The sequence below is a fragment of the Theropithecus gelada genome, chromosome 10 (genome assembly GCF_003255815.1).
Source record: "Theropithecus gelada isolate Dixy chromosome 10, Tgel_1.0, whole genome shotgun sequence".
NCBI classification, from domain to species: Eukaryota; Metazoa; Chordata; class Mammalia; order Primates; family Cercopithecidae; genus Theropithecus; species Theropithecus gelada.
Genome location: NC_037678.1, coordinates 32,724,387 through 32,737,478, shown reverse-complemented (window position 1 = coordinate 32,737,478; position 13,092 = coordinate 32,724,387). Strand labels below are relative to the sequence as shown.

Genomic DNA, 13,092 nt, shown 5'->3' with positions numbered 1-13,092 from the left:
CAATTTTCTTGTGTCTTCACTTTTCAGAGGAATGTTTGCTGGGGGATTGAAAGAGATGGAACAGGAAGAGGTCCTGATCCACGGCGTGTCCTACAATGCTATGTGCCAAATCCTACATTTCATATACACCTCCGAGCTGGAGCTCAGCCTGAGCAATGTGCAAGAGACACTGGTGGCTGCCTGCCAGCTTCAGGTGAGGCATGTCTCGTCTAGCAAGGCAGACCCACACCCAGGTGGGGTTCCCTGAGATGCCCATGATGCCTGCCAGGCACTAGCATTGGCTTGAAGATGGGTCAGGAGTGTGAGGAGACCAAGCAGTGAAGAAGGCCATGAAGTGGGGAGGACTCTGGAGTTGTGCCCTAGAGCTAAAACAGAGCTGCTTCAGACACCCCAGGCCCTCTGCCTTTGCCCTCTTCACTATTGCTGGTTGTTTCCCCACTGTCTGAGTCTCCCTGTCATTGAAAGCATCCTGAACATAAGCAGGTAGGCTGACCCGAGGCTGCATGCGGACGTCCTGTGTGCTTTGGAGTCTGGCATTGTGGAGCGTCCACCAGCATTGCTGCCAGGGCCCTTCCTGCCTGTGCCCGCACTGGACCACTTCAGTCTCTTGAAAACATATGCTTTTTGTTATTGAACTTTATCTATTTATTTCTCCATCCATCCATCCATGCATGCATGCATCCATCCATCCGCTCATTCAATTTATTGGAGACAAGCTCTCTCTCTCTTGCCCAGGCTAGAGTGCAGTGGCACAATCACAGCTCACTGCAGCCTCAACCTCCTGGACTCCAGCAATCCTTCTGCCTCAGCCTCCTAAGTAGTTGGGACCTACAGGCATGTGCCACCACACCTGGCTAATTTTTAAATTTTTTTTTATAGAGATAGGGGCTTGCTTTGTTGCTTAGGCTAGTCTTGAACCCCTGGCCTCAAGTGATCCACCTCAGCCTTCCAAAGTGTTGGGACTACAGGTGTGAGCCAATGTGCTTGGCCTGTTTATTTTTTTTAAAAGACAGGATCTCACTCTGTTACCCAGACTGTAATGCAATGGCATGATCATAGTTCACTGTAACCTCCACCCCCTAGGCTCAAGTGATCCTCCTGCCTCAGCCTTCTGAGTAGCTGGGACTAAAGATGCATGCCACTGTGCCTAGCTGATACATATATGTATATATATTTTTATACGGATGGGATGGGGCCTTGTTTTTTTTTTGTTTTGTTTTGTTTTTTGTTTTTTTGAGACAGAGTCTTGCTCTGTCACCCAGGCTGGCATGCAGTGGCACGATCTCGGCTCACTGCAACCTCTGCCTCCTGGGTTCAAGCACTTCTGCCTCAGCCTCCTGAGAAGCTGGGATTACAGGCATGTGCCACCATGCCCGGCTAGTTTTATTTATATTTTTAGTAGAGATGGGGTTTCTCCATGTTGGTCAGGCTGGTCTCGAACGCCCGACCTCAGGTGATCCATCTGCCTTGGCCTCCCAAAGTGCTGGGATTACAGATGTGAGCCACTGCGCCCAGCCAGGGATGGGGCCTTGTTATGTTGCCCAGGCTGGTCTCAAACTCTTGGCCTCAGGTGATACTCCCACCTTGGATTCCCAAAGTTCTGGGATTACAGGTGTGAGCCTCTGTGCCCAACCTGTTATTGAAGTTTAAGTACTTGTTTTCCTACAGAATTCAAAAAGTTTTCTGAGGCTTTGACAGTGTGACTTATGCTTTGGAGGATTATTCTCAGTGGTGTGGGTGCAGTTACACAGGACTGGGCCTGCAGGTGCCTTTGAACTATCAATCAGAGGCCTGATATGAGTTGAGAGTCACCTCTTCCCACATTTCTTAAAAGTGAAACAAAGTGCTATGCTAAGTTCATCATTCTGACCTTTCTTCCCATGAGGGCAGGTTTGGCGCAATTAAGAAAACACTCAAGTCCTAGGAAAACCAACCTGTTCGGGGGCATATGGAGGTGCCACCCCATGTGACAAGGCCCTGGCGGCCTCCCTGTGCTCTATTCTCAGATTGTTAGGACCTGGATGCTGGGTGGGTTGATCTGAGATGACTGACTTGTCTCACCATACCTGCATGGTGAGTAGATGGAGTTGGGTTTACAACAAAAGAATTTCCCCCCCTTCTTTTGTTTAGAGATCTCTTCTGTCCCCACATCCCTGTCATTTTCACTTTGGGAACACTTGTCCAGTTCTCCACCCTGGCAGCAGTTAATTCCTGATTCAGCTGCCTTTGAAACATTTCCCCCAGCATGGCTCAGCTCCAGCCATCCTATCTCCTCCTTCACACCTGCCACTCTCCTGGAGCTCCCCTGCCAGTCCCCCTGCTCTGTGTGTCCTGTGACCATCCTGCCAGTTCCCTGGGCTCAACCTCAGTGACTCCTTGAGCCTGTCCACCTTCTTAATTCCCTGTGTCCAAGTGAGGACAGGTCGTCCTTCTCAGTATTGCTTGTAACCATCTCTGTTCTGTGTTTCCATTTCCTTCCCCTTTGCCTGGCCTCCATCTCTATATTTCTGCCATTTCCTTCTTCTCCCTGCAGCGATCACACACACTGAAACCAGATCATCTTCCTAACACCACTTTCACTCTCACCAGTCAGCTTGGAGGCCTACAGTCTCTCTCTGTCGGTTTGGCCAGTGCTCCCGACAGCCCTGGGTCGTCTCCCCTACTGCCTCAGAGGCCATCTCAGGGGCAGCAGCCTAGCTTTGTTTTTTAACATATCAGGCTTCTGGGCCAGGCTTGGAGGTTCATGCCTGTAATCCCAGCACCTTTGGAGGCGAAGGTGAGAGGATCGCTTGAGGCCAGGAGTTTGAGATCAGCCTGGTCAACAAAGCGAGACCCCATCTCTACAGAAGCTTTTTAAAAATAGCCGGGCATAGTGGTATGCACCTGTAGTTCCAGCTATTCGGGAGGCTGAGGTGGGAGGATCACTCGAGCCCAGGAGGTGGAGACTGCAGTAAGCTGTGATCACACTACTACATGCCAGCTTATCTCAAAAATCAGGCTTCTTTGCAATATTGTTTTATAGCAGGTTTTACTTGGCATGACCATGTCAAGTCCATAGGCCTGTAGGATTGTGTGTGTTCACATAGCTAGTGACTATTGGGAGCTTTCCCCATGTGTTGTGCCCTGCACTAGGCCTGGGACCAGACTCTTCACGGTGTCCCCAGAGGCCTGAGTCTGATTCCCAGTAACATGTGCCCCAAGCACATGCAGTCCCTTCTGTGAGCCTCTTATGGGGCTTTTGCACATCCTGAGCCCAGGCTGGTTCCTCTGTGAGATTTCACTGAGCAGAAGGCCCACTGCTCTAAAAATAGGACTGAAAGGAGTATCAGCGTGGTCCTCTCAAGGAGCTGCTGCTGCCCAGGCTTCTTCAGAGCTGTTTGTGCTCACATTCTGCCCAAAACTTGGTCTTCAGGACCCTGGCCCATGACAAACCAGAATTTTAGGAAAACCTAGTCGTTTGGAAAGAAGTGGCAAAGCAGAAGTACTGGCAAAGGGGGAAAACAGAAGGTCAAGTGAAGATGGTCAGGGCCGAACAAAGCACCATGGGATACCTTGTATAGGCACAGAAGATGGTCAGGGCCGAGCAAAGCACCATGGGGATACCTCGTGTAGGCACAGAAGATGGTCAGGGCCAAGCGAAGTACCACGGGGATACCTAGTGTAGGCACATACCTGCCCGACATTTGGTAGGTCCCATCCAGCCCTTAGCATGTCACCTTGCAAGCAATATTAGATGTCTTTTGAATTTTAAAAAAGTTATTGTTAGTATTTATTGATAAACTTTAAATACCTTGGCCGGACGCTATGGCTCACGCCTGTAATCCCAGCACTTTGGGAGGCCGAGGCGGGCGGATCATGAGGTCAGGAGATCAAGACCATCCTGGCTAACACGGTGAAACCCAGTCTCTACTAAAAATACAAAAAATTAGCCGGGCATGGTGGCGGGCACCTGTTGTCCCAGCTACTTGGGAGGCTGAGGCGGGAGAATGGTGTAAACCCGGAAGGCGGAGCTTGCAGTGAGCCGAGATTGCGCCACTGCACTCCAGCCTGGGCAACAGAGCAAGACTCTGTCTCAACAAAAATAAATAAATAAAAATTTAAAAATAAATAAATAAATAAATAAATACCAGCAGAATTATTCCATGTGTAATGGTTAATTTATTGATGATCCTGGATAAGCCAGGTATTTCCATTTTTAGAGAAACTGATTTATTGCACTGAACCCATGACTGGAGTTGGTAGCAGGGGGGTTCCCACAAGAGGGGACCCCACAGCATCCTGAAATGGAGCTGGTTTGGGATTCCGAAGAAAGAAGCATCAAACACCAGGGTGATCTGGCCAGAGCGTTTATTAGGGGGAACTTATGTATAGAGTGGTGCAGCATGTCCTCAAGACAGATAAGGGAAGAGAGAGGCTTTACCCAGGCTTGCCCATGGAGTGGGTTAGGGTATGGAGTTTCAATTAGGGTTTAAGGAATTTGTCTCAGGGCCAGAACTAGTTTTTCTTTCAGTGTTTTGGGTAACAACCTTGATGCCTTTATCAGTGCCTGGGAATGTTCAAGGGCCCGGTTTGGGTTCAAGCCTGCTGGGAAAACCTGCAGTTGACTGGGTCACAGAGGTCAAGATACTCTGTCATTTTCAATCTGAACTCGGAAAGAAAGGAGGTAGGCACTGGGGGGCCCCACTGAACCTCTAAAATCCTGCTTTCCTAAAGAATTTATCAACACCTGGTTTGTTCTCCCAGGCAGTTTTCCCTAGGGCCCTTACCTTTGTCTTCTATTCTCCAAGATTTGGTTGTTCACAGGGTGGCCTTTAACAGCCTGCTAGTTGTGGCCTCATTCCCATCTCCCTCCAGTGCCATTCTCTCTCGCCGTCCTTTCAAACCACTAGTGCTTCCCCACGGTTGGGAAGGGTTGATGTGGCCACCTGGGAGCCCCTTCACTTACTGGAGTCAAGTGGGTCTTGACCCAGCTGGGGACCTCAGGAACCCTGAGTCAGGGATCACTTGAGCCCAGAAGCTTGAGACTTCAGTGAGCTGTGATCTTGCCATGGCACTCCAGCCTGGGTGACAGAGCAAGACCCTGTCTCAAATTTTAAAAAGAAAAAAGAAAAAGAATTCTAAGTCAGGTTTCTGGGTTGGTGCTGGTTAGGTGTCTGAGAGGCTCTGAGCACTCCTAGGGAACCAGGGTGGATGTTCTGGCAGGGGGGAAAGGCCGGGTTTGCTTTTGCTCCCAGCACTTTTGGAGAGGCAGGCTCTTCTAGAGAATCCTAGGGTAAGGATGGGGGTGGTCTTAGGTCCTTTCCAAACCACAGATACATGACACAGTAACCGTTTGTGCTGCTTCCTGCTTTTCTGGAGAGCCAGTAGTTTTTTTTTTTTTAAGATGGAGTCTCACTCTGTCACCCAGGTTGGAGTGCAATGGCGCGATCTTGGCTCACTGCAGCCTCTGCCTCCTGGGTTCAAGCGATTCTTCTGCCTCAGCCTCCTGAGTAGCTGGGATTATAGGCGCGCACCACCACGCCCAGCCAATTTTTGTATTTTTAGTAGAAACGGGGTTTCACCATGTTGGTCGGGCTGGTCTCGATCTCCTGACCTCGTGATCCACCCGCCTCGGCCTCCCAAAGTGCTGGGATTACAGGCTTAAGCCACCATGCCTGGCTGAGCCAGTACTTTTGATCTAAGAGGGAGCTGACGTATATCAAGGGTCTACTCCTATGTGCTCTCTTATTTTCATCATACTCCTCTTCACTTTAATGATCCCTGTTTTATAGATGAGGAGATTGAGGCTTAGAGAGGTTAAAAACATTCTGTATGGGAAGCTGAGGCAGGAGAATCATTTGAACCTGGGAGGCAAGGTGGTAGTGAGCCGAGATTGCGCCACTGCACTCCATTCTGGGCAACAAGAGTGAAACTTCGTCTCAAAAAAAAAACAAAACAAAACAACAAAACATGCTGTATATCCTGTCACCTGGTACGTTTCCAAACCAGGACTTAAACCCAGTCTGCAGTAAGCCCCAGTCTCCAGTGTGTCAGAAAAGGTCAGGGACAATTAAGGAGGACTTCCCTTCCACTTTGCCTGGCCCACAAGGGCCTGTATTTCTGCCATCATTCTGTCTCCCACCCCCAGATGCTGTTCGCCAGCCCAGGCTTGAATGGGTGTCATTCTCTCTGCAGATCCCAGAAATTATCCATTTCTGCTGTGATTTCCTCATGTCCTGGGTGGACGAAGAGAACATTCTTGATGTCTACCGGCTGGCAGAGCTGTTTGATTTGAGCCGCCTGACTGAGCAACTGGACACCTACATCCTCAAAAACTTTGTGGCCTTCTCTCGGACTGACAAGTACCGCCAGCTTCCACTGGAGAAGGTCTACTCCCTCCTCAGCAGCAATCGCCTGGAGGTCTCCTGCGAGACCGAGGTATACGAGGGAGCCCTTCTTTACCATTACAGCCTGGAGCAGGTGCAGGCTGACCAGATCTCGCTGCACGAGCCCCCAAAGCTCCTTGAGACAGTGCGGTTTCCACTGATGGAAGCTGAGGTCCTGCAGCGGCTGCATGACAAGCTGGACCCTAGCCCATTGAGGGACACAGTGGCCAGTGCCCTCATGTACCACCGGAACGAGAGCCTACAGCCCAGCCTGCAGAGCCCGCAAACGGAGCTGCGGTCGGACTTCCAGTGCGTTGTGGGCTTCGGGGGCATTCACTCCACGCCGTCCACTGTCCTCAGCGACCAGGCCAAGTATCTAAACCCTTTACTGGGAGAGTGGAAGCACTTCACTGCCTCCCTGGCCCCCCGCATGTCCAACCAGGGCATCGCGGTGCTCAACAACTTCGTATACTTGATTGGAGGGGACAACAATGTACAAGGATTTCGAGCAGAGTCCCGATGCTGGAGGTAGGACAGGGTGCTAGCTGGTCCCTTTGTCTTCAGGTGATGTGAGGGTGTGGAAGTCATGGGCTGAGAGAGTTGCTCAGGTTCCCCCAGCCTTTCACATGAGCTTCACTTGTCATTGTGGAATAAAGTCTGGGTGAATTCAGAGAAGGTGGACAGCAGTGAGATAAGGGAAGGGGACATCCGGATTGCCTTCTTTCCTGCATGTCCTCTACTCCTCAGAAACCCATTTACCCTGGACCCCTGCTCAGCCTCTTTGGGGTGGGCTAGGTTGTGAGTGTATTGTGCAGGAGGAGACGGGAGGGGAGCCCACAGCAGGAAAGGCAGTCGGACTGGGATGGAGAGGACCAAGGAGCAGTGGCAGCTGGGCAGCCTCGCCCTCCGTCGTGCTCTCTCTCAGCTTTGATGCATATTGTTTCAGTTTCCCTTCGCCAGTCTGCCTTGCTCTTTCTTCTTTCTTACCTGCTCGCTAATGGTGGAACAGACTTCCTGCTTCTGTGCCTGAGCAGCATGCAGTCTTCAGCCCAGGGGAGTGGTAAAGGCCAACAAGCATCACTGAGCCTCATGCTGCATTTTCGCTGTGCCCTGCAGTCAGCCACACACTTAGCACAATTTCCCCTGGGAGGAGGCAGTTTTCCCAAGAGAGGGTTTTGTGGACTGCTGTGGTCCGTAGGATGCACCTGGCTCTATCAGTCACTTAGGCTGTGATCTCACAAATGCATTTCTGAATAGAGCAAGGGACAGTGGGTCAAGCCCACCAGCCTCAACTACCATTAGATTTCCAGGGATCCCTCCACCTTACCTTGGTGCATGTGAGAAATCCCCCCACCCTTCATGCTGAAAGACGGAGCTGTGCTGGAGAGAGAGAGATTGCTAACTATTTCCAGCAGCCATGAGCTAGATGCTGACTGAGTTCATGTTCATGTTTCTGTTTTCTGGGATCAGGGTGGGGTAGGGCCTGGCCTGGCCATGCCACTTGGAATCAAGCATAGTGATCCTGGCCAAGGAGGAGAAGACCATTTCTAGGCCACCTGTCTACTCCTGGCCCCAGGAAGTGATCTCCTTTGTTAAGCTGATGAGACTCAGAGGTTGGCAATAACACATTGTGGTTAAGTATGAGGAAGGGCAGGTTTCAGAAAAAAGGAAACAGCTACCTTTATTTCCTCCCTAAACAAAAGTTGTTCCCCCAGTGGGTGTGGCCACACCAGGTTCAGACTTCCCTCTGGCCAAACCTTAAACCTTCTTTTTTAGGGGACTCGGTTTCCCAGTTGGGGGGCCAAGGCCAGACCACCCTGCTGAGAGTAACCTACAGACCTGCAAAGCCAATCTCTCCAGAGTGTTTTGGCCTCTGACCCTTAGCAGAAGGTAGAGACAGCTGTGTGCCCAGCAGGGATGCTGGATGTCTCCACAGAACTGTCCCTGGGGGGTGACAGCTAGGGATTCTGCCTGCCCCTGTCCTCTGTCCACCTGCTATGGGCCATTGATCTCACTTTCACTTACAGTGGGAGTATGAATTTCCCCTTGTGAAGGGGTGTTTGTGAGACCAAAGCTGAACTCTGAGTAATGCTAATATTAGCCCCTGTAACCAATAACCAGTCCCAAACCCCTGTCTGAGAGTAGGATCACAATGGCAAGTGGGGTCGGCAAGACCTGCCTTGAGAGAGTAGGTACCCACAGAGTGGAAGTGGCGGGAAGGGCCACAGCCCTACTGGTTAACCCAGGGGTGTATCATTTCTCCAGAATGAAGGCTTCATTAACCTTCCAGTGGACTCAAAACTTCCACATGAATCCTTAATTTGAATATTCTAAGAGTTTGGATCTTTCTCTGCTTTCTCATTTCATCAGCCTTAGAACTGGTGAATTCTAAAAGCTATAGGCTTTTAGAATATAAGGAAACAAGATTTTACAGTAAATTAGGCTTTGCATTTTGATGAGTTACTTACCAGGTTATATCTTAAAGCATTGATACAGAAACCGCATATTTTAAAACCTTACCTCTCTTGGAGCAAATTGTGTTTGTCTCCAAGATACTACTTTTTTTCTTTCATTCCTTCTTTCTTTGTATCTATATTATCTACATTATTCTTTTTTTTTTTTTTTTTTTTTTTTTTGAGACGGAGTCTTGCTCTGTCACCCAGGCTGGAGTGCAGTGGCCGGATCTCAGCTCACTGCAAGCTCCTCCTCTCGGGTTCACGCCATTCTCCTGCCTCAGCCTCCCAAGTAGCTGGGACTACAGGCACCCGCCACTTCGCCCGGCTAGTTTTTTGTATTTTTTTTAGTAGAGACGGGGTTTCACCGTATTAGCCAGGATGGTCTCGATCTCCTGACCTCATGATCCGCCCATCTCGGCCTCCCAAAGTGCTGGGATTACAGGCTTGAGCCACCGCGCCCGGCCTATCTACATTATTCTTTGTACCCTTCCCATAGCCATAGCCCTGTGGATTACTGAACACCAACTGCATAGTATACCTAGTAGTAGCTGGTTACATGCTGCTATGTGCCCTGACCCTACTTAAAATAATAATTTAGGCTATGTGTAGATCATGTCAATAATCCCAGCACTTTGAAAGGTTGAGGCAGCAGGATCTCTTGAGCCCAGGAATTCAAGATCAGCCTGGGCAACAAAGCGAGACCCCGTCTCTACCGAAAAAAAAAAAAAATTAGCTGGGCCTGATGGTGCGTGCTTGCAGTCCTGGCTACTTGGAAGGCTGAGGCAGGAGGATCACTTGAGCTCAGGAGTTTTAGACTTCGGTGAACTATGATCATGCCCCTGTACTGTAGCCTGGGCAACAGAGTGAGACCCTGTCTCTAAAAAAATTTGTTTTAAATAATGTGATTTTTCCCTGGGCATTTTCGTGGCTGCTAATATTTTAAAGTACGTTTAATTTTTTTTTTTTTTTTTTTTTTTGAGAGGAGTCTAGCTCTGTCACCCAGGCTGGAGTACACTGGCATGATCTCGGCTCACTGCAACCTCTGCCTCCTGGGTTCAAGCCATTCTCCTGCCTCAGCCTCCCAAATAGCTGGGATTACAGGCACCCACCACCACGCCCAGCTAACTTTTTTGTTTTGGGGGGTTTTTCTGAGATGGAGTCTCGCTCTTTTCTGCCCAGGCTAGAGTGCAATGGTGTGATCTTGGCTCACTGCAACCTCCGCCTCCCAGGTTCAAGCAATTCTGCCTCAGCCTCCTGAGTAGTTGGGATTACAGGTGTGTGCCACTATGCCCCGCTAATTTTGTATTTTTTGTAGAGATGGGGTTTCACCATGTTGGCCAGGCTGGTCTCGAACTCCTGACCTCAGGTTATCCACCTGCCTCAGCCTCCCAAAGTGCTGGGATTACAGGTGTTAGCCACCACACCCCGCCATTGTTTTGTATTTTTAGTAGAGATGGAGTTTCACCATGTTGACCAAGCTGGTCTTGAACTCCTGACTTCAGGTGATCCGCCCACCTCAGCCTCCCAAAGTGTTGAGATTACAGGCATGAGCCACCGTGCCTGGTCAGTACATTTAATTTATTTTAAAAAACTTAATAGACATTAAAACATTAATAGTCATGCAAATGCTTAAGTCATAGAAATATAGAAGAAAAACAGTCTACTGTTTTTTTTATTTTTTATTTTTGAGAAGGACTCTCACTGTATCCTAGGCTGGAGTGCAGTGGTGTGATCTCGGCTTACTGCAAGCTCTGCCTCCCGGGTTCACACCATTCTCCTGCCTCAGCCTCCGGAGTAGCTGGGACTACAGGCGCCTGCCACCAGCCTGGCTAATTTTTTGTATTTTTAGTAGAGACAGGGTCTCACCGTGTTAGCCAGGATGGTTAGTCAGTCTTGATCTCCTGACCTCGTGATCTGCCTGCCTCAGCCTCCCAAAGTGCTGAGATTATAGGTGTGAGCCACCACATCTGGCCACAGTCTACTGAATTTAACAGGAATTCCAGAATATTTTTGTACCAGCTCTAGGGTTCATGTCTGAGTTTAAAATAGGATGATACAAATCTGAGTTAAAGTGACTCTCCTAGTCAGTTTCAGCTGCTATAACAAATACTACAGATGGAGTGACTTAGACAACATACCTCTATTTCTCACTGTCTGGACACTAGGAAGTCCAAGATCATGGTATTGGCCAGTTCAGTCCCGGTAAGGGCCCTTTCCGTCTGTGTTCTCACATGGTGGAGAGAAAGAGCTGTAGTCTTGGGCACTAAGCCCGTCATGGGGCTCCACCCTCATGACCTGATCACCTCCCGAAGGCCATGCCTCCCAGTAGCATCACATTGGGGGTTAGGCCTTCAACATAGGGGTTTTGGGGGAATCCAAACATCTAGTCCATAGCAATAACTAAAATTGTTTACATCTTTATATGCAAAAATAAAGCTTATTTTTATTAGAAAAATATTGCTTGAGGACTTATTCTAATAAAGTAGAAAATTAATTCAATAAAGGGGAAGGAGGGATACAGGACACAACAGGGAAATAAGAAATCAGTGGAACTTTGGCTATGTCTAAATTATTGACATATGGTATCACTGTTGGTGTCTTTTTTTTTTTTTTTTTGGTGGGGTGGAGTCTTGCTCTGTCGCCCAGGCTGGAGTGCAGTGGCATGATATCAGCTCACTGCAACTTCCACCTCCCAAGTTCAGGTGATTCTCCTACCTCAGCCTCCAGAGTAACTGGAACTATAGGCACACACCACCATGCCTGGCTAATTTTTTATATTTTTAGTGGAGACGGGGTTTCACCACATTGGCCAGTCTGGTCTTGAACTCCTGACCTCGTGATCCACCCACCTCGGCCTCCCAAAGTGCTGGGATTACAGGTGTGAGCCACCACGCCCGGCCCTGTATGTGTCTTTAAATTTGAAGCCACAAATCCACATGAACTCAGCTTTAAAAGCTGTTAGGACAGTAGACGAGAAGAGCAAACAGAAGCACATGGAGGGTCCTATCTCACTGTAGTTGCAGACACTTGGGGTGCAGATGTTGATTGAGCCAGAATGAACACAAGAGAGGAAAGATTTGTACATAAAGGAGCATGGCGCACAGGAAAGGCAGTGAACAGCACCATCGCAGCCAGTTGACGGGGCCTCTGTGAGTGCTGTGCCCCAAGCCTGGACTGCTGGTCCCTAGCCAGACCTTATTCTGGCTTGTGCCCCAGGTCATGCAGGTCTCAGACCTTGCCCTCTCAGGAGGCCTTTCCTGATCACTGGAAGGAAGCTCTGCCCTCCCCAGGCCCTGCTAACTAGCAGGTCACTCATCTCCTTACCTCCCTTTCTTTCCTTCACAGTGTCTGTCATTATATCGAGCACTGCTCTGGTTAGCCTGTTTCCATTCTGCAGGGAAAGGCAGGGCCCTGACCTCTTGAGGCTCCCTCTGGATGTAGTGCTGAGCACTGTGCCCCATCCACAGTGGGAGGCCTGGGAATGTTGATAGAGTGAATGAATGATTCATTGCTGGTAATCTTATTCCTTTGTTTAATTCATTCAGCAGACAGAACATAATCTGTCCTGAGCCAAAGGCTATACTGAGTTCTAGGAATATAGAAATGAACCCTGATCCATTAGAACCCCAAAGTTAACAAGGACCCTTTTCATGCTCATCTTTTATGATTCCTCTTGATAGCTTTTCTAGGCAGGTGATATCACCTCATTGGACAGGTGCAGAACTGAGTAAACTCCAAGAGATTAAAACTGATGCCCAGGCAGACCCAGCTAGACAGGGCAGAGCCCAGGATTCACACCAGGTCAGGGGCACCCAGGTGTGTGTCCTCTCCTGTTGGCCCTGCCTCCTGAGGCTCTTGTTTGCTGCATTCCTGGTAGGCAGGGAGGGGCTGGCCACGCTGCAGGGGCTGGAGGAAGCAGCAGCAGAGCACAGCTAACTTGTGCTTTGGAGCAAAGGATGAAACTGATCTTTTCACTGACCAGCATAGGGCACAGGCCAAAGAAAATTTTGGTTACTGTCTTGTGAGCCAGTTGAAGTTAGACTTGTTCTCTTTGGAATAAGTCTTCCTCTGGAGAAATAAAAACACTTGTCTGAAAGAGGCTGTAACTATCTGTGGGCTGTTGGGCAAGGAGGCTTCAGACACTGGCTTTGAGCTCACTGGGTCCTGGCCCCTCATGGCTCTATGATCATCTCTGCTCCACACTGCAGGCCATGCTCCCTGTTGGTGCTCAGCCCAGGAGCCCCCCTTGGGTCCTAGCCAGACTCCTCTAC

The 13,092-nt window shown here is 49.4% G+C and overlaps 1 protein-coding gene across 2 annotated transcripts in view; it reads left to right on the top strand.

The window, feature by feature from the left end:
• KLHL22 (kelch like family member 22) overlaps positions 1–13,092 on the top strand; it is a 53,438-nt gene that overhangs the window by 22,976 nt on the left and 17,370 nt on the right. For both annotated transcript variants that reach the window (XM_025400734.1, XM_025400735.1), the window contains exons 3-4: positions 28–193; positions 6,175–6,893. In XM_025400734.1, the coding sequence (XP_025256519.1) occupies positions 28–193; positions 6,175–6,893 (885 nt within the window). The remainder of the gene's footprint in view (positions 1–27; positions 194–6,174; positions 6,894–13,092) is intronic.